At 37.0% G+C, this 24,171-nt stretch overlaps 1 protein-coding gene across 9 annotated transcripts in view; it reads left to right on the forward strand.

The window, feature by feature from the left end:
* LOC129236041 (probable multidrug resistance-associated protein lethal(2)03659) overlaps positions 1-22,574 on the forward strand; it is a 73,689-nt gene extending 51,115 nt beyond the window's left edge. For all 9 annotated transcript variants that reach the window (XM_054870224.1, XM_054870227.1, XM_054870221.1 and 6 more), the window contains 9 exons: positions 17,217-17,376; positions 17,444-17,810; positions 17,891-18,308; positions 18,387-18,735; positions 18,794-19,621; positions 19,703-20,265; positions 20,370-21,148; positions 21,226-21,642; positions 21,712-22,574. In XM_054870224.1, the coding sequence (XP_054726199.1) occupies positions 17,217-17,376; positions 17,444-17,810; positions 17,891-18,308; positions 18,387-18,735; positions 18,794-19,621; positions 19,703-20,265; positions 20,370-21,148; positions 21,226-21,642; positions 21,712-21,747 (3,917 nt within the window). In that variant the 3' untranslated portion in view covers positions 21,748-22,574. The remainder of the gene's footprint in view (positions 1-17,216; positions 17,377-17,443; positions 17,811-17,890; positions 18,309-18,386; positions 18,736-18,793; positions 19,622-19,702; positions 20,266-20,369; positions 21,149-21,225; positions 21,643-21,711) is intronic.
* Positions 22,575-24,171: the final 1,597 nt, after the last annotated feature.

Genomic DNA, 24,171 nt, shown 5'->3' on the forward strand with positions numbered 1-24,171 from the left:
CAAAAAACAAGCGATGCAGGTTAGAGGCTTGATGTTTGAGCAGACTCGTGCACAAAATTTTAGTAAGCCATCTTTAACTTGAGAAATCTGACTCATAGCAAATTGAACTTATGGAAATCCGTTTAGAATAAATTTGATTAATAGAGAGCAGCATAGGCTAGTCGAAAACTTCTTCATAAAAAGATTCTCTAATAAAATTGGAATACTTAATAGCAGAAGGAGATAAATGTAGAAGGAAATGGAGAGAAGGCACTGTCGTAAAATTTGCCATCATTTGCACAGGACATATCGGCTGAGTTAATGCTATCCAAAAAATTACCATCAGCATACTTTACATACTCACGATTTTGTTGTTAAATTTTCCCTTTAATCGTTTCTAACTATAAACTGTTAATTTCCAATCGGTGCAAGCCGGATAGCAAATTGCCAGATTTCACAAAAAAAAAAAACCTTTCAGATCATATGTTCTACTCTGTCACACGATGGAGAGAATAATAAGATGGCGCCGATCGTGGTACCGCTACTTTGGTGAAATGATTGAAGTACCACTCTAGCACTCCCCAACTAGCACTAAAGCGTCGTTTCGATATACCGCAACTTTGCTCTCAGCAAATTTTTTCAGTAATCGCTGTGTGTGTGATGTCGCACTTGTGAAATTTATTTGTGTGTAATTTCTACTTCTTCACAAGAATGATAGAAACAAGATTGCGTCCATGAGAGAGTGCGTGACGCCACTTTTGCCAAGTTGTGCAGTGTTGCCAACCATTTGCTCTTCACAATAAATTTAGTGCTTTTTTAAACCCAAAATTCGAAAATTTTTAAGAATATCAAGAATATTAAATGTTCTTCTCTCAACTCTTCTTAACATTGAAAAACTTTTTACATATTTTAAAAAACGTTTGAATTTACTGAATGCAAATTAAAACCATTTTAAAATAAAAGCATAGAGGTGTAATCCATAGAGGTGTAATCGTTTCGTCCGGTCCTCAATCCTTAGTGGAATATAGGGCATCAAGAGGTGTATTCACAGTAAAAATAAACAACAAAATACCAGAAAATACAGAAAAAACCATAACGACATTTAGCAAATAAGTCGTTCCTTTAACAAAAGAGTTTCTTTTAACAAAAAAACTCATAAATTAAATTGTACATAACTATAACACATTTATTTAAAAAAAACGCACATTTTAAAGACAATTTGTCACGCATACAAAGTTCTTTAAGTAATTCAATTATAATTTGGTGTTTTATTTTCTTTAAATGGGCATTTTAGTGCGTTTTTATATCGAAAGCTAGGCAACACTGCAAGATTGCGAGAGAGAGATTTGACTGCCGAAAGCAGAAGAACACCAACAACACCTGCAATCGCGGGCAATGCCACCAGATGTTAAAAAAAGTAAAGCTAAATAAAACTGAGTGAATTATTTAACTAATTATTAAAAAATATATATTTTACAAAATTATAAACATTACATTTTAATTAGAGCAGGATAAAAAAATGTCATGAAGAAAGAACTAAAACTCTGAGACTAAATAACAAAGAAAAAAATGCTAAATCAAGTTACGAAAATGGTAATCTGGCCATACTGGAGCTAATACGACATAACTCATTGTCAAATTCGCTGAGAGCAAAGTAACGGTACCACGATAGGTGCCATCTCATTATTCTTTCCATTATGGTGTCCATCATTCTTCGAATTGTCACTTTTTTCTCTAAATTGCTCTAAAAACTTCCACTGTATAAAAATGTAATGGTTTTTATGTGGATTCGATAATTTTACGAATCGTTCTATCAATTTTGACAAAATGTTTATTTAATTTGCAGTAAAGTGCTCTGCTCAACATTTATGGGCCAAGCTGCTCCTTATTAAGATGCATTCATAAAACCCGCTTACTGCAACAAAATTCAATGGTAAGGCATCAGTTGAGTAAGATGTTAGTTGGGTTCGGTAACAAAATTAGCCACAACCAGCCATTCCCACGACAATCGGTTTTACGTTACCGGAACGAGCCGGATTTATGTCCGGCCAAGGATTGTCACTCCAGGAGCATTTTCCTTACATGCATGGCGAATGATTATGCTGCTACAACAACAACAACAACCAGTTATCAATCCAAATCAAGAGTGTAAGCAAAAGTTCTCTCTCAAAGAGAAGAAAAAGCAAAGAAGTTAACGAGCGGAAAATTTGCCATCGAATTCACCATTATTGCCAAGAAGACATATCATCAGCTGAGTTTGTTTACAAATTTATGTGTTGCCTAAAAAACAAAAAAAAAAAAATAGCATAAATATACTTTACATACTAACGATTTTTTGGTAAATTTTTTATTTTATCGTTTCTGACTATAAACTGCAAATGGCAAACCGTCGCAAGGGCAAAAGTGCACAGAACACCAAATTTCACAAAAAATAAATTTGTTTGCTTATAAAAAGTTCAATTACAAACGTACTCTAATTTTTCTGTGATGGATAATTTTTGCTGACTTGAATTTCATCAGCACAAATTGGCGTTAACGCCCACTGGCAAAAATTAGTAAAAGCTATTATACAGTTTTGTTTTATCCAATACGACTACTTTCAACCTTACAAACAATGGTTCAATTTAAAATACAAACCCGGACTCACCGAAAGGTAGTCATGCACAAACGCACCCAGCTACTATTTTTTGTTTTTTTTTTTATGTTACTAGTATATCAATACACTTGTTCCTATTTATGAATTTTATCTCTAAAGTGAGAATCTGGAAGAGCAGCAAAATACGATTTCACAGCTGTTATGATGTTGTTGTTGTTGTTGTTTTATCAGCATTAACATTCCCCATAGATATACGGAATGCTGCTGAAGTGACAGTTCTTGGCCGGATATAAATCCGGGTCATTCCGGTTACGCTATGCTGTTATTATCTTATCGTTTGATGAAAAATGCTTTCCACGCATGCTTTTTTTTAGGTCTGGAAACAGATGGAAGTCGCTAACAGCCAAATCTGTTGAATGCGGTGAATGCTCCAAAAATATGAACTTTAATTCATGGATTTTAGCAAAACGCTCTTGTGAAATATTTCTTTTGCAAACTGGGTCTTTTTCATGAATTGTTTCCTTCAGCTGGTCAAAAAGGTTACAATAATATTTAGAATTTATTGTTTTACCGATTGCAGTAAATCCACAAACAAAATTCCTTTTGCATTAAACACTGGTTTTAACACCTTCTTGGTCGATTTTTGGACACGAACTCGTCTCGGAGCCGAAGAATTAGGTCCACACTCTTTAGTCTCTTGTTTTGATTTAGGATCATGGTGATAGACCCAAGTCAACTTCAAATACGTCCATATGAAGAGCGTACCAACATAACAAAAAAACAAAAAAAAAAAAAAATAGTAGCAACGCCCTCCCTTATTGAAACCGAAACTCATTGAACAACCTAGTGTACCTATTGAAGTCCGAAGACTTAAATAAATTTAAATATAATAAAATATGAAATATATTTGAAATTCTACTAATTAAGCTAGTCATTACCATGCAATGCATAATAATTATAAAAATTTATGGTTGTAAAAAGTTAACTGTGTGGTTACAGTGCAAATGAACGGTATAGCATTCACGCCCTCCAAAGTATTAAAGTTGATCGCATGACTAATGTAACACACATCGTTTCACTTATAGTGACTCAATAGAGGAGTTGAAACATTTCTTAAATAAATAAATAGTTTATGAATGCACTTCCACTCAGCAGCGGCATTGCTCATCTGTTTTGCACTTATCGCAGCCTAGTTTAGTTGATTTATTTATATGCATTTTGTTGTTGTTGACTTCATTGATCCCAATATTTGGTTTAATTTTTCAGTTCATTGGCAATTTATATTTCTCTGCGTATGCTCACTATTCCATGCAAACGTTTTAATCAATCAGTAAATGTGCTCGCAGAATGCTCGACTGTTCTTTACTGAATATTCATAATTGTTGTTGTTGATGATATTCCTACTATGTATTTGTATAGAATTATTTAATTGAACTCAATTGGTTTGTTTCTAAATGCTGTTATGCTTTTCGTTTTATTCTTTACTTCCAACGCAAGAAAATCACAATAAAAATGATGCATATGAAAAGAAGGGAATATATTATATATTATATTTTTTCTACATACATACATACATACATACATATATATATTATATATATATATATTTCTCTATGTATAGACATGCACATGCACTTGCACACAAATGAAAATATGTAGGCAAACTTTATTGTTTTAATATTTCACGAGATGCACTTTTATACAGTGACCAAGCGATTCCAATGCGGGTACGGCAAATTTAAAATCAACGTCATAAAATTGGACGATTTTTTGCATAAAAACACTCGGTTCTGAGTTGGCGTATGTTGCTTTATTTGCGTTATACAAAGTGGCGTAAAATTAATCATCCAATTTTGTTCTTGATTAACTTTTTTACTAAATAAGAAAATAAATGATTTTGAGTGATGTAAATCTTTATTATGGCCTTTACGCGTTGTGTTGTGCGTCTCGATGTTTTCACAAATGGAAGGACGGACCTACAGTGTTATGCTGCCTCGAACGGCAGACGGTTTTTTATGAGAAGCTTTTTCATCGCAGAAATACACTCGAATATTTGCCATTTTCTGCCGAGAGGCAACCGCCATGAGAAAAACATTTTTTTTTCGTTGTTTACAAAAATAGCAGTAGCAAAATGATGAATTTTTCTGCAATTGAGTTGATTTCTTAGATTAGAAAAGTTACGAACAAACATTTGAGATGTTCCCAGATATTCTGAAAAACATTTTCCCATAAAAAAGGCAAAGACCAAATATTGAAACAATTGCCCCATGGCTACATATGTGGCCAGGATCTCTTAAATCTTGTTTCCGTCTGAACTCTTTAGAAGACTTAATTAAAAAAAGTGCATGTAGCGTAGTACACATAACAGAAGTGAAAGTTTCAAGGCCGATAAAGAAAGAGAGACCCGATAGAGAATGAGAGAGAGAGAGACCCGAGAGAGAATGAGAGAGAGAGAGAGAACGAATATATATAAATAAATTCACAACTTTTGCAGAGAATACAAATAGATAAAATTTACAAAAAAAGGAGAAGGGTCGACCGGTGTAGGTAAACGCCGGACACAAACCGTGGCAGCAATGCACACTACTCCGAGCGTTTACCACCTGCACAAACGCAGCGATTCCAGGACCACAATAACGGCAAGGCAATACCAATAAATCCGACGCCGGAATGGATAGCACTTTATAGTACGTACAAGCACTAGCTAGAAAACGGAAATAAGCGCCAAAAAGTAGGCACTAAAACACGCCAAAAAAATTTGGACCTGAGAACGCCCCAAACAGTAGGCACCAAGGAAATATAACGCCAAAAAGTAGGCACCAAAAATGTATTTCCTACAAGTTTCCACCAACAAACAAGCACCAAAAAGTAGGCAGTGTTATTTCTCACTAGAATTTAGCAACCACAAGGAAAAACTCAGGAAAAATAGCCTAAAGTGTATCTAAGATATATATAAGGTATAGCTCTCTCTCTCCTTTTCCTCTACATTATATATTTTTTTTCTCTCGATGCACGAAAATGCCCAAAACGTTGCATGACCTTGAAATTTTACTTTCTATTCTCGCTCATCCATCGACGCCTAAGAAGTTTCATTTCAAAAAATTAAAAAAGGTGCTGGAAAACCGTACTATGATGGTGTGTATTAAGGGGCTATATACAGTTAGAAGGCCGAAAAAAAGCGAATTTTTCAGAATTTTTTCTGAGAAAACTTTTAAATTTATTGATCTAAAAATTTGTACACATATTATGTTATCTTTTAGCTGTATTTTAAGACTTATTATTAGCAAAAATATTTATTTGGAAAGGAGCCGGCTGATCTCCGAGAGTTTCTCTCAAAAAAGACGTTTTGCGGTTATCTCTGAACTAGATCCTTTAAAATGAAAAAACCAAACAGATTTCCTTAAAGTAATGTTAAATCTAGTGATTAATCGCAGCGCAAAATAAATTTTTTTGACAAAATGGCGGTTTCTCAACAAAAACAACCGTTTTTGACCAAAATTTCGGTCTTAAATTGTTTCTAAAAAACAAAACATTTATCGGTGAGAAAAAATATTTATTTAAGAAGCTCGTGCTAAAATTTGAGACTAATCGATTATTTAAGAAGCTCGTGCTAAAATTTGAGACTAATCGGTTTAGCCGGTTTCGAGTAGGTCCCTGACTTTGAAAACACCATTTTGAGAAAAACGCGTTTAAAGTTTGAAAAGCACTTTACAAGCACTCTGGAACGCCTTTTCAAATTTGCGTGTAATTTCGAAAATATTCACCGGAGCGATATTAAATTTTCAGTGTGTATTCTTAAATATATATACATTAAGGAAAAATAAAAATAAAAAAGAAAATCCATTTTTTTAAAAAACTCTAACAGAAATTTTGAAAATTCTAACCCCTTAAATTGGAGCACAAAAATAATACAGAGTGTAAATATTAAGTTTATCTTTGACGAATTCCTGCAAAACAAAATCTGCTTCAGCATTCCATGAATAAAAATTTTACACACGTTTTTTTCACCTATAAAATAATGGAGTACAACATAGACGGAATCTATGGCAGAAATGCTCTTATTAGTGCTTCGCGCCCAAGATTTCGAACCTATGCACTTTCAGAATTAAACAAATATTTGTACAATACAAGTATAACCATCTAGCGGTTCCCAATCCGCAAACAGCACTCTACAACATTTTTGGGTAGCGTTTTATGCTGTTGAAACTAAGCGAATGGTTCATCTGCCACATCGTAAGGTCCCCTGAATTTATTCAATCATGTAATTTAGACAATAATTTGAAATAATAATAAATAAATAAATTTTAAAATTTGAAATATTGCATATGTTTTATTTTGTTTTTTTGAAATCAAATTAAACAACGCCTTTTCCATTTTTGGAAACTCAAAAACCGTAAAAGTTTTCCTTTTACCTGGACCGGATGCAGAACACGTAACACACTTCTTTATGGATTGTTCACTTTTTTAATACGTGTTATTGTTGCTCTATACACGTGAAAGTTTTTAGTCAATGTATTAATGGTAATTCTCGCATTTAATTCGTCACCAAATGAATTACACAATACTGCCCCTAAATCAGTTGAATTCAATGCAAAAAATGTCATTAGCAGAATGACATCGACGGTCCTTCCTAGAGTTTTATTCTCAAAAATGCAACGTAAAAATAGCAAAAGAGAAAGACAAAAAAAAGAGATGTAAAGTAAAAATTTTCTAAAGTCACAAGTACTGAGTACGCAATGAAAAACAAAAATTGTGTCGCAAGTATCGAGTTTCTAATGCGTACATACAAATGTATGTATGTATGTTTTTATATAAGTATCATTATGTTCGATATTGATGTAATGCTTAAAATGGCAATACTGTTTTCGACCACAGCAAACAATTTTATTCGAAAAATAATCGCTATCTCCTTCTATATGCACGTCGGATCATTAGTCTGCTGGGACGCAAAAAGATATTTTTTAATATTTTGATGCCAGTAAGCAGAATAAAGCATTATAAGAAATCATTGTGAAATCGCATTGAAATGCAGAATTATCAAGCATGTACCTGTAATTCTATCTCTTATTGCCGGTCATTAAACGTCTACAAGTTATAAGAATTATAAGTATAAGATGTGATGCGATGTGATGTTTACACTCAGCATGGCTGTTGTTACCAATTTCATCGTTGCCTATACACAGGCACACATACATATACAAATAAGTTCATATCCATAAGCATGCAGATAAAACCCGCTTAAATGGTAAATACTTTAAGGCTGGTAGAGGGTGTCATATTTGCTCATGTATGTATGCATATTCATTTACATTTAATGTGGGTAATAAAATTTCGCCATAAAGATTATTCGCATCAATTCAATATTTGGTGAGTTTTCCTCACTAAGATGTTGGTAAATTTCTTGGTATATCCAACTCTAACTGGGTAAACTATCAGTAAAATCTGCAAACTCATGGCTGTTATGGTACACCAAACCTCAACGTAAACAAGCCATGTAGGAAAGTTGGAGCCATATTAACGAGAGTAGTTCTAAAGTACTCTTTGTAAGACTACCTTCCGACTAGTGTAAAAAGGATTACTAATAAAGGGTTTTCCAATAAGAGGTGTTATATTGATATTCAAAGAAAAATGCTATTTTTTAATATAAATGATCGGATGTTTACTTTTTTTATAAAGAGGAAGGTATGCCGTTAATAGTGGGAAATAACATCAGGCAAATGACGACCACGACCACGCTTACAGGGCAATATCCTTTTCATGAAATTTTCCATAACCGAATTGCGAAGTGACTGCCCTATGTCCTCGATAGCCACACGACTTCCATCTTTGAGGTCTTGAATTGACCCTGGGCTGTTGGCGTAGACTTTCTCTTTCACGTGGCCCCAAAGAAAAAAGTCACGAGGTGTTAAATAACAAGATCTCGATGGCCAATTGTGATCACCTCTTCGAGAAATAACACGGTCCGGAAACTTTTCCGTAAAAAATCATTGGTTTCGTTGCTTGTGTGGCACGTAGCGCCGTCTTGTTGAAAATAAACGTTGTCCAGATCAATACCATCCAATTCCGGCTATGAAAAATCGTTAATCATCTCTCGATGGTCTCGGACTATTCAAAATAATAGCTGTTATTGAAAACCCCTTTATAATTGGGCGAATATTCACTTTAAGATTGTTTTTACTTATTCGTATCGAGCGTGATTGTATAAGTATTTGGCTCATTCGAGGCCATCTTTTATACTCGCATACTAGTCCCTTGCACTGACTTTTTTTTTTTGGTGTTTGGCCGAGCTCCTCCTCCTATTTGTGGTGTGCGTCTTGATGTTCTTCCACAAATGGAGGGACCTACAGTTTCAAGCCGACTCCGAACGGCAGATATTTTTATGAGGAGCTCTTTCATGGCAGAAATAGAAATACTCGGAGGTTTGCCATTGCCTGCCGAGGGGCGAACGCTATTAGTGACGCACCAACCCATTCGGTTACGGCGACCAACACTTATACCAACAGTAAAATTTCCCCATGCGGTGACTGCAGATAAGCCCGATGGTGTGAATGCTGTTCGGTTGACGAACTTTGATCTTCTTCACTCAAGTTTTCCTATTTACTTTTTTATTCCTATTCGCCTTTTTATCCTCAATTTTGCGCAATATAGCAATTTTGCACAGCTTTGCCATTTTCAGAGAGTTTTTTTCGTGTACATCGGTCTATATTCTTCATTTGGTGGTCTCCTAATGTAACTACGAGAACCAGCCCCTCCATACAACACGATTTTGCTCTCATCTGTCCATATGTTTCTCCCTTTCCCATTGGCCAATTGGAGTGTTGCTTAGCAAATTTCATACATTTAGCTCCGTGTTTAATGGTCAAAAGCGGAACTTTTCTCGGACTACAAGCGTTAAAATTATTTTCTCTCAGTCGAGTGCGAATGGTTTCAACAGATGCAGCAATATTTAGGTCCTTTTTAAGCTCCGTTGCTGGCTTGAATGGCTCCTTCTTGCTCTGTCTAACTAATCGCTTGACGAGTAATGGCGACATAATAGGTTTTCGTCCACAAGACTCTACTTTTTGGACAAATTTCTTGGCATTACTAGTCATTTTGTTTGAGCAGCCCAGTAACCGACTTATTTCGGCGAAGGTTTTACCCTTTTCAAGCATTTTTTTAATAATTGAAAAATAGATATTAATTAGATGTTTTATCTGTTTTGTCTTTTGAAAAATTACCTTTTGTAACAAAAACATGTGCTTGGTGCTATTACTTTTACCGCGCTATTTTGCATACCCCTTTCAATTTCATTTCATTTTAGTTCTGTTTTTTGCTCTCCCAAATCAGAGACACTGTCAGTAAGACAAGAAAAAAGTAACTACAAACCAAATTCCTTTTAGTCAAGTTTTACTGTGAAATAAAGTGAGCTGCTTGTTTTGGTGCTATTATTTTCACCAGCACCGTGTAAAAAACACTTTATGTCAAAATTTTCACTAGAATTTTCTTCTAGAATTCTGCCTGGCACAGAAAAACTCATGCACTAGTTGCAAGTGCGCACTTAATCTTACAGATACTATACATATCGACGCCTTTCTGTGTTAACCTAGTATCTACAAAATCATAATTTTCAGTAAATCGATAAAAATGTTTAGAGTTACTTAACTTCTATGAAAAGTTATAACTTATTTGATACGATACTTATAGTAGATACGAGGTTTTTGAATTCGAACATGTAGATACGAAAAAAATCGAAACGCTCTGAAAAAAATTCTATAATCATTATGAACATTGTACGAGTATGTTTTTTGTTTTACGTAACAGGAGTGCTAAGGAGTGTTTTTCACTAAAAATCTCAATTTCGAAAAAAAATGAAGTTACGAGGTTAACACAGAAAGGGGACGATATATTGATATTGAATACAGAAAAAATGTAAATGCACGTGGACGCATTGTTGGTGACTGAGTCAACTACCCAAATTTTGCTAGTTCTGCTTTGGTTAGCGACAGTCAAATTAGCGTTGAAGCTCATAAAGGTAACTTCGCAAGTCATCTATGTATCATAGTTCGTTTGCATAGGTAATACATATTTACACAATTTGTTTTCGCAAATTAGTCCGCTAGTAAACAAAGCACTTAAAATAAAAAGAAGCGAAATCGCAGCTAACACATACTATACATAGTTTTTTCTAACCGCAGAGGGCGCAAATTAATAAAATTTGTATACGCATCTTCTTCGTTTACATTCATGTGTGGTAAGTATTAATGAATTCGTACGCCCCCCGTTAATCAAAAGCTAAATATGTATAGGTATGGAAATATTCCCAACCGCTGTTGATAGCGATTTTGAATTTAAGGTTCTTTATTACTAGTAACGTATAGCAATCTGCGTATGTAGGTATGAGTAGAATATAAAATAAATAAAAATAAAAAACATAAATGGGCCCAGATTTACATAGTCATGTATGTATAAGTCCATGTACATATGAGCTCAGATGACGACGATTCTTCTACAGTCATCGACCTTTAAAATATTGCTTTTTTTCAATCAAAATCTGAATGCACAAATATATACAAACACACACACCTACATATGCTCACGGTTTTTTGATGACCATATCACAACAGTGTTACTCCTTCTCAGTAAATATAAGTAAATATATACATATATAAATACCTCTGTATATATTTATGTACATAGTTACACATAGGCCAGTGAAAACAATTTGAAGTCGAAATTAATTTTTTAGGTAACCGTATGCTTGGAGATATAAAAAATCTGTCAATACTTTAATTAATAAAAAAATCTTTAATTAACAAAAAAAAAAAAAATAATAAATCGGTTTCGTGAAAAAGTTCAGAGAATTATTTATTGATGATGGTACGAGTAGAAAAGTGTTTTGTGCTTTAGTTCTTCTACATCCATCGCAGTTCTAGTTCCAGTAAGAAAGAGTACATATGCCTCTTCTATTCGCCACTTTTCTGCTCGCTATCTCTCTGCTCGGTTAAATTGACGAACAATTTGCATGTGAAAGCAACAACAAAGTTATCGAGCAAGATCTGCTGCTAGCGAGTTATCGCTCATAAAACTAGTATAACATACTGCCTTACAAAAAAATGTAATTAAAGGCAGCTCTATTGCAGCGCTGCCAAGATATGCTCATTAATACCAGTTGCTTCATCTATTCGCCACTTGCTAACGCTTGGCGAAAAAGAAGAGGCCTAGTATTAATAACAAAGTGTCACAAGATTCTACGTATTTGATGAAACTAAAAGCTGCCTACACCACACCCCCCATAATAAAATTCCAAAGGAATTTTAGGAAGGAAATAGATCTAGTTGGTTTTAAACTTATTTATCACTACTACTACTATTAAAACTTGCTGTTTTTGAACTACCCTGTATACAAGATAAAATTTAGTAAACAAAAGTTGTGATACCTAACTGGTTTTGGCTCGTAGAACTCAGTTTTGGTACATGATGGAAAGAATAATGAGGTGGCGCCTATCGTGGTCCCGTTACTTTGCTCTCAGTGAATTTGACAATGAGTTACGTGATTTTAGCACCAGTATGGGCAGATTACCATTTTCGTAACTTGATTTAGCTTTTTGTTTTTTGTTATTTAGTCTCAGAGTTTTAGTTCTTTCTTCATGACATTTTTTTAGCCTGCTCTAATTAAAATGTAATGTTTATAATTTTGTAAGATATATATTACATTTTTTAATAATTAGTTAAATAATTCACTCAGTTTTATTTAGCTTTACTTTTTTTTTAACATCTGGTGGCATTGCCCGCGATTGCAGGTGTTGTTGGTGTTCTTCTGCTTTCGGCAGTCAAATCTCTCTCTCGCAATCTTGCAGTGCTGCCTAGCTTTCGATATAAAAACGCACTAAAATGCCCATTTAAAGATAATAAAATAACAAATTTTTATTGAATCACTTAAAGAACTTTGTATGCGTGACAAATTGTGAATTAGAATGTGCGTTTTTTTTTTAATAAATGTGTTATGGTTATGTACAATTTAATTTATGAGTGTTTTTTTTGTTAAGCGAGACTATTTTGTTAAGGGAACGACTTATTTGCTATATTTGAGGTTATATAACTAAATAAGGTACTCTTTTTGTAAAAATGTCAGTATGGTTTCTTTAGTATTTTCTGGTATTTTGTGGCTTATTTTTACAATGAATACACCTCTTCATGTCCTATGTCCCACTAAGGATTGAGGACCGGACGAAACGATTACACCTTTATGATTTTAATCCGCATTCAGTAAATTCAAACGCCTTTTAAAATGTGTAAAAAGGTTTTAAATCTTAAGAAGAGTTGAGAGAGGGACATTTAATATTCTTGCATAACCTTAAAAGGAGCAAAAAATTAAATTCACACTTTCAAAATATCAAATTTTATATTATAAGAACCAACTAATTTTCATTAGCACTAAAATCTGTCTGCCCGTTTTTAACCTTCTTTTGTATAATAATACAGTTTTTTTTAACTTAAATTTCGGTAGCTTTAAATTAAAAAAAAAGAGAAACAAACACGAAACTTCAAAATTTTCGCATTTTCGGTATAAAAAAGCACTAAATTTATTGCGAAGAGCAAATGGTTGGCAATACTGCACAACTCGGAAAAACGTGACGTCACGCACTCTCTGATGGGCGCAATCTTCTTTCTATCATTCTTGGTTTTGGTATTTATGTTTACCTAAAGCCTACGATAGGTGGCGAGTCGTGCAATTTTTATTATTATTACATTTACACTTATAAAAATATTATTCTAGCTATTGTGATGCACTTTTTGCGTGAGAGATCTTTGTGATAGTTTGATCGTTCGCATCTGAAGTTGCGGGCCCTTAAGAAACAGGTTAGCTATCTCTTAATGTTCTCAGATACGATCTATGGAAGTTTGTCATGACAGTGGTTAAGCAAGGGTTCTCCGCTACGAGTGGGATGTTAAAAGTTTGTTTCGCAGATTTGTTCGCTAGCTCATTGCCTGTTATTTCCATCTGACCTGGTATTAGTTTAATTTCCTTTTGCCCATTTATTCTTCCCATTGAATATCGGTGCGCTTCAGTGTTTATACATATTTATTAGTGATTTTAACACACTCAAGCTGTTCGAGAATATGACGGCCCGTTTCTTGATTTTGGCCGCGTGGGGAACGTCAAAATTATTTGCTGCTAGTGCGGAATTGAAAATACCAGCTTTTGGTGGAAGGAGAGCTTGATGGATTGCTTGGAAGATTCCGCCCATACGTTGTTCTACAACAACATAAGACGGTGATTTTTCGAGTAAAGAGTATCAGCTTTACAGTTTGCTTCTCGTGAGGTGTTATTTTTGTTGAAAGTATTCAGTGAGATATCTACTGAAATGTTTTTGTTTGTCGTAAATGTGTCTGGTGGTTTAGGTGGTATTTGCGTAGGCGTGTCCAGTAGATATTTAGATATAGCCGCAATGCTGCAGGTGCTTCTATAGCTTTAACTGACCGGGTTTCGGTTAGTTATGCGCTTCCAAAAGTCATTATGTAGAGGATGCGACACCGTTGTGATTGATTTTGCCGCCAGCTTTGGGGATCGACTTTGGAATAGCCATCGAAATTCGTTGTAGCGTGCTTCGACTCTTACAGCTTCTGCTGGTGTTGCCATTAGTAACCCAGATGCTGTTCTAAAACAATGATTAAACGCTGTATTTATTTTGTTTTTATTCCGTAGAGACTTATACAGTGTTGCGTTACTCCTTCAGTTAGTGACTGGCATATGTCAAGTGCTGTTTCGATATGAGGACCCTTTGCGATTTTTATTTTTTTTTTCGTTGAAAAATAGTTGAGAAACCGATTGTTTGATGACTTTTTCATTGTAAAACTTTCGTTCGATATTCTTCCAAATTTCTCAGAAATAAGTAGCTTGCATGCCTGTAAGGGTATACCTAACATATACCATTGTCTAGGCAGTTTGTTGCCAAGTCTCTCAGTTCATCTGCCTCACAATTTAGCTGGATATCACGTTTACTTTAAGGGGGAGGTAGGGTTTAGCGCTAAAAAAAAAAACACTTTTTTTGTGAATTTTTTACAGAAATATGGCTTAAGATACTTTAATAAAATCAGTTACATGTTATTGTACATCTTTTCAATAAGTTTTTAAAAAATATTAATAATAAAATATTGACAAATAAGCCCATGACAGAGTTTTTTTGGAGATATGTTTTTCGAGAGGTGCTCTGCGGTGCCAATCGGCATTCATCGTAGAATCATCTGAAACTAAAAAAGTCGAATTTTTCAGTTAAAGTATGACGTAATGCTCCCCCCTACATTAATAAAAATTTTTTTTTTTCATTTTTGTAGTTTTGGTGGCAAAAAAACGTAAAACGAGCATTTTTGGCGAAAAATTTCGCCATATTTGTAAGTGAAAAACAACCTTAAAAAACAAAAAATAAAAAAAAAACAGTGTAGGGGGGAGGTATTTTTGATTTAGAAAACGTGTGCCAAATTTGAAAAGAATCGGTTGAATAGTTTCGGAGTTGTGATTGGCACCGACTTTTAAGAAGTCGTTTCGGGAAAAACGCGTTTGAAAAAATGACTCTGAGAAATTATCGATGCTCCGCATTTGAGGTAGAGTGCCTACAAAGGCTATAACTTTGAGAGTTCTGCTCCGATCCACTTAAAATTTTGACACAACATTCTTGAAATGATTTACTATAAGATGAGTGAAGAAAAAAAATTTCGATTTTGTGACCCTACCCCCCCCTTAAGGTGAAATGCCTCAAGCATCTTGTTAAGAGATGTGCGGCTTTGTGGTTGGTTTACAGGTTGCTGACTGTTTCGTGAGGTATTTCATCGCTGCTTGGCTACCAGTGAAAATGTAGATATTATCTCCAGATATCGCATCACACTATATCAGTATCACGGGCTTAATTATCGCAATAGTCGAGAAGTTGAAAGCCGAACGAGATCCCCATCAAATATACCTCCGCTCAGCTTACTCTCGAGCTTTGAGTTATCTATGCACACATGGGTGGACTCGCCCCGCCCTACAACGTCTCGGTCCTGCTCTTCGCTTAAGAGGTAGGAGGGTCGTTCTGGTGGTAGCTATAGGCGGGAGCACATCGTCCACTGGCCCTGGAACTATCGATCTGCCTGTTGATCTACTGGTAGCAGGTTTAGTGTGGCAGTTATTTATTTTGCTGGCCTTTGAACCTTGTCAGCCCTCCTCAAAGGCGTTCCATTACACTACAATGCCATTGTAAAGAAGAACATAAAAAAGGTTGGTTGGTTGGTTGGTTGGTTGGTTAGAGTGGTGATTCATCCAGAATCCAACTAGCGCTTCCGCACCATTTTGTTGCCACATCCTCGTTACCAAATTGTTTAACAGTTATTTACAGCAGGACTATATCCAGTCTGTGCGGTTTAGGAACCTTATTAGGTTGTTGACGTCTAAGCCAGACAGTTGCTCGAGACACTCGAACAGCGGTTTGCCCAGGGTTAACATTTTGTCCTTCCATAGGGCAGGGCATTCACAGAGGAAATGGAAGATTGTTTCTTTTTTCTCCGGTTGTTTACAACTATGACAGTATGTGTTGTGAGGGATGCCCATTTCGGCGGCTTGTTTTCCGATAGACCAGAAGCCAGTTATGACTGCCGTAAGTCTACAGGTGTCCCGTCGTTTCATGTTTATTAATGTCGACGATTGCTTGAGGTTGTAGGTGGGCCATAACGTTCTGCTGATTTTGCATTTCGTCTGGTCTCTCCATCTACAATCTGCAATTCGAAGGTATTTTAGGGAAATGGCATTCTTGACCGCACCTAGTGGAGTGAATACTGGTACTGCAAGAGTGCTATTCATGGCAGATCCACCTCTTGCCAGTTCATCAGCTTTTTCGTTACCTTCTATGTTCCGGTGTCTCGGGACCCAAATTAAGGTTACTCTATGGTTTTCACTCAAGTTGGTGAGGGGCTATTCCTACTTTGCTCCACCACTTTAGAGGTTATTATAGTCGCGTCCAGCGCCTGGATTGCAGCTTGGCTATCCGAAAGATCTGTGTTTCAGATTTTTCTGGAAGAAGGATCGCACAGATAGTTGAGAACTTCGCTAAATTTGGTGTGTCTGCGCTATTACCGCGGTGGCCCGCTTCCTCTTGCTGGCGCCACTGACGCAATGTGTAACTGTTTGTTTTTGCTTGTTTTAGCAGCCACAGTGCAAATAATGCGCTGACTATTGTGCGGGAGTCAGGATGAAAAGGATCAGTTTTTGGGTTTAAGGAATGAGATTTGTTTTTTTTTTTTTAGAAACAGGGAAAGCAGGTAAATTTGGAAAAGTGCGAGGACTGTGCTTTACGAGGGATTCGAACCCACAACCTCTAGGATGCCAGGCTAGCGCACTTACGCTGGACTACCGAGGCCGTCCGATTCTTACTACTTTCTAAATAAAACTACACGTTTTCTTAATTCATTTGGCTCCTTAATTTCATTTATGTCGCTCGATTCCATTTTATACGCACGTCCATTATGCCATTTGAAGGTATTAACCAAGTGCGTATTATTCGTTTTGGGCTCTCCTGAGCTGTGACTTATAAATTTCTATAACCTTCAATATATTAAATGATTATTTTATTATCATTTAGTTAGATCGCTAAAATATTTTTTCAATATTTTTATATTTTTTCTCATTGCAGAAACGCTAGGCAACGATTTGAGCTCATTATGGGAAGAAGAATTGAAGCGCAAGTCCACATCCAAGAGCGGCCCTAGTCTGCTGAGAGTCACAACCCGTGTTTTCGGTTGTCGTTTTGCACTCTTAGGTCTCGTACTACTTGTACTGGAATTGGGTTTAAGGTAAATGAATATACGAACAAGCATTTTTTTTACTCCTGACAATTAATTCTGGTCAACTTTCTTATAGAGCATTGCAGCCCTTATTTCTGCTGGGACTGATCGCCTACTACTCACAAGGTGGCGACAACATTAACACCGCATATCTGTATGCAGCAGGGGTCATATTCTGCAGTGCTGTAAATGTGTTCATAATGCATCCGTACATGTTGGGCACCATGCACACGGGCATGAAGATACGAGTGGCCATGTGCAGTATGATTTATCGGAAGGCGCTGCGTTTGAGTCGAACGGCCTTGGGCGAGACAACAGCCGGCCAGGTGGTGAATTTGATATCGAACGATGTGGGCCGCTTAGATTTAGCAATGATATTTGTGCATTACCTTTGGATAGGTCCACTGGAAACGATCTTTATCACTTATTTGATGTCTATAGAGGTGAGTTTACAGTGCGATACAAATGTATTTGAACACTTAAACTTACTAAACTCTTAAACTTCATCGTTTTGCAAACATAGATTGGTGTTGCGGCGTCTTTCGGTGTCGCCTTCATGTTGCTGTTTATTCCACTTCAAGGTTGGTTGGGCAAGAAGACGTCAGTGTTACGCTTGCGTACCGCTTTGCGCACAGATGAGCGCGTCCGTATGATGAATGAAATTATCTCGGGCATACAGGTGATCAAAATGTACGCGTGGGAGATACCATTCGGCAAGATGGTAGCCTATGCACGCAAAAAGGAAATCAACGCTATACGAAAAGTGTCGTATATACGTGGCGTGCTGTTGTCGTTCATCATGTTTCTGACGCGCGTTTCCGTCTTTCTTAGTTTGGTCGGTTATGTGTTGTTGCAAAAGGTGCTGACGCCGGAGAAGGCTTTCGTCATCACGGCATATTATAACATTTTGCGTAGCACCATGACGGTCTTCTTTCCACAAGGTATTGTACAAGTTTTTTTGCTTTTTAGAGATACTTAAGGACTTAATCACATTTTATATTTATTTTCCACTTTTGTAGGTATTTCGCAAGTGGCCGAGGCTATAGTATCCATTAAGCGTATACAAAAGTTTATGCTGTATGAAGAGACTGACATCGTCGACAAGTCCTCTGATAATCCCAACTATCCTGGCAGTAATCAATCCACTGTGCTTAAGGACGATGAAAAGGCGCTGAATGGTAATGAGATTGAAAAGGCATTTGCCTCCAATGGACATGCCACATTGTCGGAGGCCGGTATTATATTGAGCAACGTGAAGGCCAAATGGGATCGCAACGCGGCCGAATATACCTTGGACAATGTGAATTTGCGTGTGCAGCCAGGCACACTGGTTGCCATCATTGGACCGGTGGGTTCGGGCAAATCGAGGTTAGCTGAACTTCCATTAAATACGTTGAATTAATCTGATTAAATGTTCACTTCTTAGTGTAGTACAAAGCATTCTCGGCGAATTGCGCCCCGAGTCGGGCACCATTGAAGTGAACGGCACTTTCTCCTATGCCTCGCAAGAACCTTGGCTCTTCACCGGCACCGTACGTCAGAATATACTCTTCGGCCAACCGATGAATCGCCGTCGCTATCAGCAAGTGGTGAAAAAGTGCGCGCTGGAACGTGACTTTGAACTACTGCCATATGGTGACAAGACTATAGTGGGTGAGCGTGGCGCATCGCTTTCTGGTGGTCAGAAGGCGCGTATAAGTTTGGCGCGTGCTGTCTATCGCCAGACCTCAATATACCTGCTTGACGATCCATTGAGTGCGGTGGACACGCATGTGGGCCGCCACCTCTTCGATCAGTGCATGCGTGGTTTTCTCAGAGATCATATCGTCGTGCTGGTCACACATCAGCTACAATTCCTGCAGCAGGCTGATCAAATTGTCATCATGGATAGGGGGAGAGTGAGTGCGGTGGGCACATATGATTATTTGCGTGAGTCTGGTTTAGATTTCGCAAAAATGTTAGCGGACCCCGAGAAGGAGGAGGCGCTGGAGGAAAAAGCGCGCTCGCGCTCTAGCAGCAAAGTGTACAGCAATCGTAGGAATAGCGAGGCATCTTTGAATTCCGTAACAGACTCATATATCGAAGATACGCCCATACAGCAGCAGGAAACGCAAGAGCAGGGTAAAATCGGTTTGGACCTGTATCAGAAATATTTTAAAGCCGGTGGTGGCTTTTTCACTTTCTTTATTATGCTATTCTTCTGCGTATTGGCGCAGGTACTAGCTTCGGGAGGCGATTGGTTCTTATCATACTGGTGAGTGTTGGAGGCGCCTACTTTACTGCTGTGTGAAAAACCGTTCTATGTTTGTTATTATTTGAACTATTTAAATTACAGGGTCGCCAAAAAGGGACGAAATGAAGTGGAAAATGTCAATGCTACCATCCCTTACGCTAGTTTCAATGACACCACTACATTACCACCGGCAGCAGCCGTCACGAAGGGATCGACGTTTGCCACAATGATTCGCGATGCTGGTTGGGACGTGGACGCCGACACTCTGGACATTTATATTTTCACCGTTATCACAATAGCCACTATCGTCATTACGCTTGCGCGTAGTTTTCTCTTCTTCAACGTTGCTATGAAGGCTTCCATTAATCTGCACAATGCCATGTTCCGTGGCATAACGCGCGCTGCCATGTACTTTTTCAACATAAACCCTTCTGGGCGCATATTGAATCGCTTCTCCAAAGATATGGGTCAAGTGGATGAGATACTGCCATCGGTTATGATGGACGTCATACAGATATTCCTTTCACTTTTCGGTATCGTGATTGTGATTGGCATAGTGAATCCGCTCTTTCTTTTACCAACGGCCGTTTTGGCGGTACTATTCTACTACTTGAGATCGTTCTACTTGAAGACTTCGCGCGACGTCAAGCGGCTCGAGGCAATAAGTAAGTTGAGTGATTTAGCAATAGGAAAAAACAAAGCATATTGAAAAAATATCAACAAGACAGCGGCTAATATTAACTGTCATAAAATTTTGTATTTTATTTAGCTCGCTCGCCAATCTACTCGCATATGGCTGCCTCGCTCGCCGGCTTGCCGACGATACGCGCGTTTGGCGCCCAGCGCGTGCTCATCTGGGAATTTGATAACTACCAGGACATGCATAGCTCCGCATTTTATTTATTCATTTCCACATCACGCGCCTTCGGCTATTGGCTGGATTGCTGTTGCATTGCCTACATAGCCATTATAACCTTGAGTTTCTTCCTCTTCCCGCCGGAGAATGGTGGCGATGTCGGCTTGGCCATTACACAGGCCATGGGCATGACGGGCATGGTGCAGTGGGGTATGCGTCAATCAGCTGAGCTGGAGAATACCATGACGGCAGTAGAACGCATAGTGGAATACGAGGATATCGAACCGGAGGGCGAATTGGAATCGCCAGCTGATAAGAAACCACCAAAAACATGGCCGGAGGAGGGTAAAATCGTTTTCGATCAATTGAGTTTACGCTACCTGCCTGATCCCAAGGCCGAATATGTACTGAAATCGCTGAACTTTGTGATCAAACCCTGTGAAAAGGTTGGCATTGTGGGACGCACTGGTGCCGGCAAGTCGTCACTGATTAATGCGCTCTTCAGGCTATCCTTCAACGATGGCTCGATCATTATCGATTCACGTGACACCAAAGACATGGGCTTACATGATTTGCGCAGTAAAGTCTCAATCATACCACAAGAGCCGGTGCTCTTCTCGGGCACAATGCGTTACAACTTGGATCCATTCGATGAATATTCAGATGCCAAATTGTGGGAGGCGCTGCAAGAGGTGCGTAGTGTCGTAGTTTTAAGAAACTACAGTTGTGATTAATTAAAAAAAAATATTTATATTATATTTGCTTTCAGGTTAAATTGAAGCACGTCGTCGCCGAGCTGCCCAGTGGTCTGCAAAGTAAAATCTCCGAGGGAGGCGCTAATTTTAGTGTTGGTCAACGTCAATTAGTGTGTTTGGCACGCGCCATTTTGCGCGAAAACCGAATTTTGGTGTTGGATGAAGCGACAGCCAATGTAGATCCCCAAACGGATGCACTCATCCAAATGACAATAAGGAATAAATTCAAAAATTGTACTGTACTCACAATCGCACATCGCCTGAATACTGTTATGGACTCCGATAAGGTTTTGGTTATGGATGCTGGTCAAGTGGTCGAGTTCGGTTCGCCACATGAGCTGTTAACGCAAAGTGAGGTGAAAATCTTCCATGGCATGGTGCAACAGACGGGGAAATCAACCGCGGAAAATCTGACTAGAATTGCCGAAAAAGTAAGTGAAATGCAGGGAAATGATTACTGTGGCTAAATTTGTATTCTACAATTTAATGTTTCTCTACAGGCACACGAACAAAACTTAAGGCCAAAGATGGAATAACTGTTTTCTGTCGTAGGTCACAAAGAAAAATTGAACAAATTAAAGTTTGCCAAGAGAAAGCTCTTCTGCTCCACTCGCCCTGGGAATTCGCCCTGCATCAGGAATTTTGCATAAAGGAATTTTTGCCACTTACCCACACATAGAATACTTATATATGTAGATATGTATGCAATTGCATACCAATGATCTTTGATAAAACAGTGTATTTTGCAGTAGCGCCTTGCTGCCTGAGAAGCGCTAAATTGCCGGATTTTAAGAAAATAGTAAACATATTTTTTTCTAATCCTTCATTGTTTAAGTTTAAGTTTCCATTTAAACAAAGTTTAAAGCTAATATTAATACGCATACTTACATACACACACACACATACATTGTGCATAAATTACTCGTCATAAAGCCCTTAATATTATATATGTACATATAAGTCCTTAAGAGTGCGCATACTACTAATCACAAATTCCTAATTCCATTTTTATTTTGTTTTTTGCTTTAGTTTTTAAACACACATTTTTTATAGTTTTAAGTAAATCAGTGTGTAATTTTCAGCGTGTAACAGATCTACTAATAGTTGCACAAATATATATGTAAATGTCTGTATAGTATATATTTTATAAAATGTATTTTATCTTTTTGTATTCGTATACCAATACAAATCAGCATACTGCAAGATGAAAATTCTTATGATAAATTAAACTAAATATTAATATTATATTTAAAGAAAGAGAATGTGCCTTTACGCAAGCGGAAAAAGCAACTAAATATAAGAGAAATGTACGGTCTTCGATTCCATTGAAAATAAACGTCCAAAACTTGAAATGGTCAAATTATGTAAAATGGTTTTTAATTGAACAGGTGGCTTGAATTTAGGTATGTTCATGAAGCAAATAGCTTGTAACAATTCTTACAAATTATCATGTTTTGGTGTCCATGCACCCAAAGAACTTTTAAAGTAGGGGAAAGTGGGAGAGCAAAATGATATTTCATTTTGAGGGGAAGTTGCAAGGTTTGACTGAATAAATTTTTACTTGTAAGAATTTGCAAATGAGCAAAACAGCTGAACGCAAAGTACAGGGTGGGCCAAATAAGACCTATTAATGACTAAAGACTACTGCCTAGCAGTATGCGCAGTTGCTCCATCATGTTGAAACCACAAATTAAGGGGTTAGGGGTAGTCAGAATTTTCAAAAAATTGATTTTTTTTTTGCATTTTCTTCAAGTATAATGTTTTAAAAATATTGTGTAAAAATTTGAAGTGAATCCGACAAATACTTTTCAAGTTATTCAACAATTAACAAAGGGCGCTCGGCCGCTCCGGAGCCGATAGCAAAACTTTAAATGCGTTTTTCTCAAAACTATGTTTTTCAAACTGGTGAACACTGTAACTTAAAAACCGCTACGTAGATTTCAATAAAATTTATACAGCTTTTGAAAAACATAAAAAACTTGTGCCTGATCGAAGGATTTTTTTTTTTTTCAAAATTTCGATTTTTTTTTAACAATTAACTGTTGGTTTTTTGCTCTAAAATCTGGAAAAAATTTTCTGAGGCCGCCATTTTGTTCATTTTGACAAAAAAAAAAAGCTTCGATCAGGCACAAGATTATCTATTAATAAAACTAATTTTTCTTGTCCGATTGGTTTTAGATGAATCTGCAAGGACTTGTGATGTTCACCGCAAGGGACTTCTGGAGAAATGGGCTTCACACAAACAGCGATAACTTTTGCAATTATTAATTTTTTTTTTTGAAATTTTGGTGAAGTCAAGTTAAAACATGATGTTTTTATGCTATGTTTTTATTTTTGTTAAATAAATTAATTAAGTAGCAAAAAAAATTCGCGAAAATCATCATTTTTTCGGGCCTCTGACTACACCTAACCCCTTAAGATACTGCTCCGCCATTGGCCGCAAAAAGTTTTCAATCAATGTTCTGCAAGAAGCTCCTGAAATCGATTCCGGCGTTTCATCCTCATTTTCGAAGAAATATGGACCGATAACTCTAGTGGCCATAACACCGCACCAAAGAGTACATTTAGATGGGTGTAGCTACTGTTTGTGTGTTGCCCTTGGATTTTCAGAGCCTCACAATGTACAGTTTTGTTGGTTGACATAACCGGTTAAATGGAAATGCGCTTCATCCGACATCTAAACATTATTTAAAAAATCAATTTGTGTGGCTAATTGTGTTAAACGAATAGCGTATTGTAGTCGTTGTTGGTGGTTCCATAATAAATTTCCAACAATTCAATTATAACCTACAAAAAGAGAAAAATAAATATGTCAAAAAATAAAAAAGTTATTTGTGCTTAACATTAGTAGGTATTATTTGGCCCACCCTGTATTATTATTATTGATATGGCTGTTTGTGCACTGCGACCTGAAGAGATCTATTGAGCAGCCATGCAGCCAAATAGTTTTAGGCTGTTAA

The sequence above is a fragment of the Anastrepha obliqua genome, chromosome 1 (genome assembly GCF_027943255.1).
Source record: "Anastrepha obliqua isolate idAnaObli1 chromosome 1, idAnaObli1_1.0, whole genome shotgun sequence".
In the NCBI taxonomy this organism is placed as follows: domain Eukaryota; kingdom Metazoa; phylum Arthropoda; class Insecta; order Diptera; family Tephritidae; genus Anastrepha; species Anastrepha obliqua.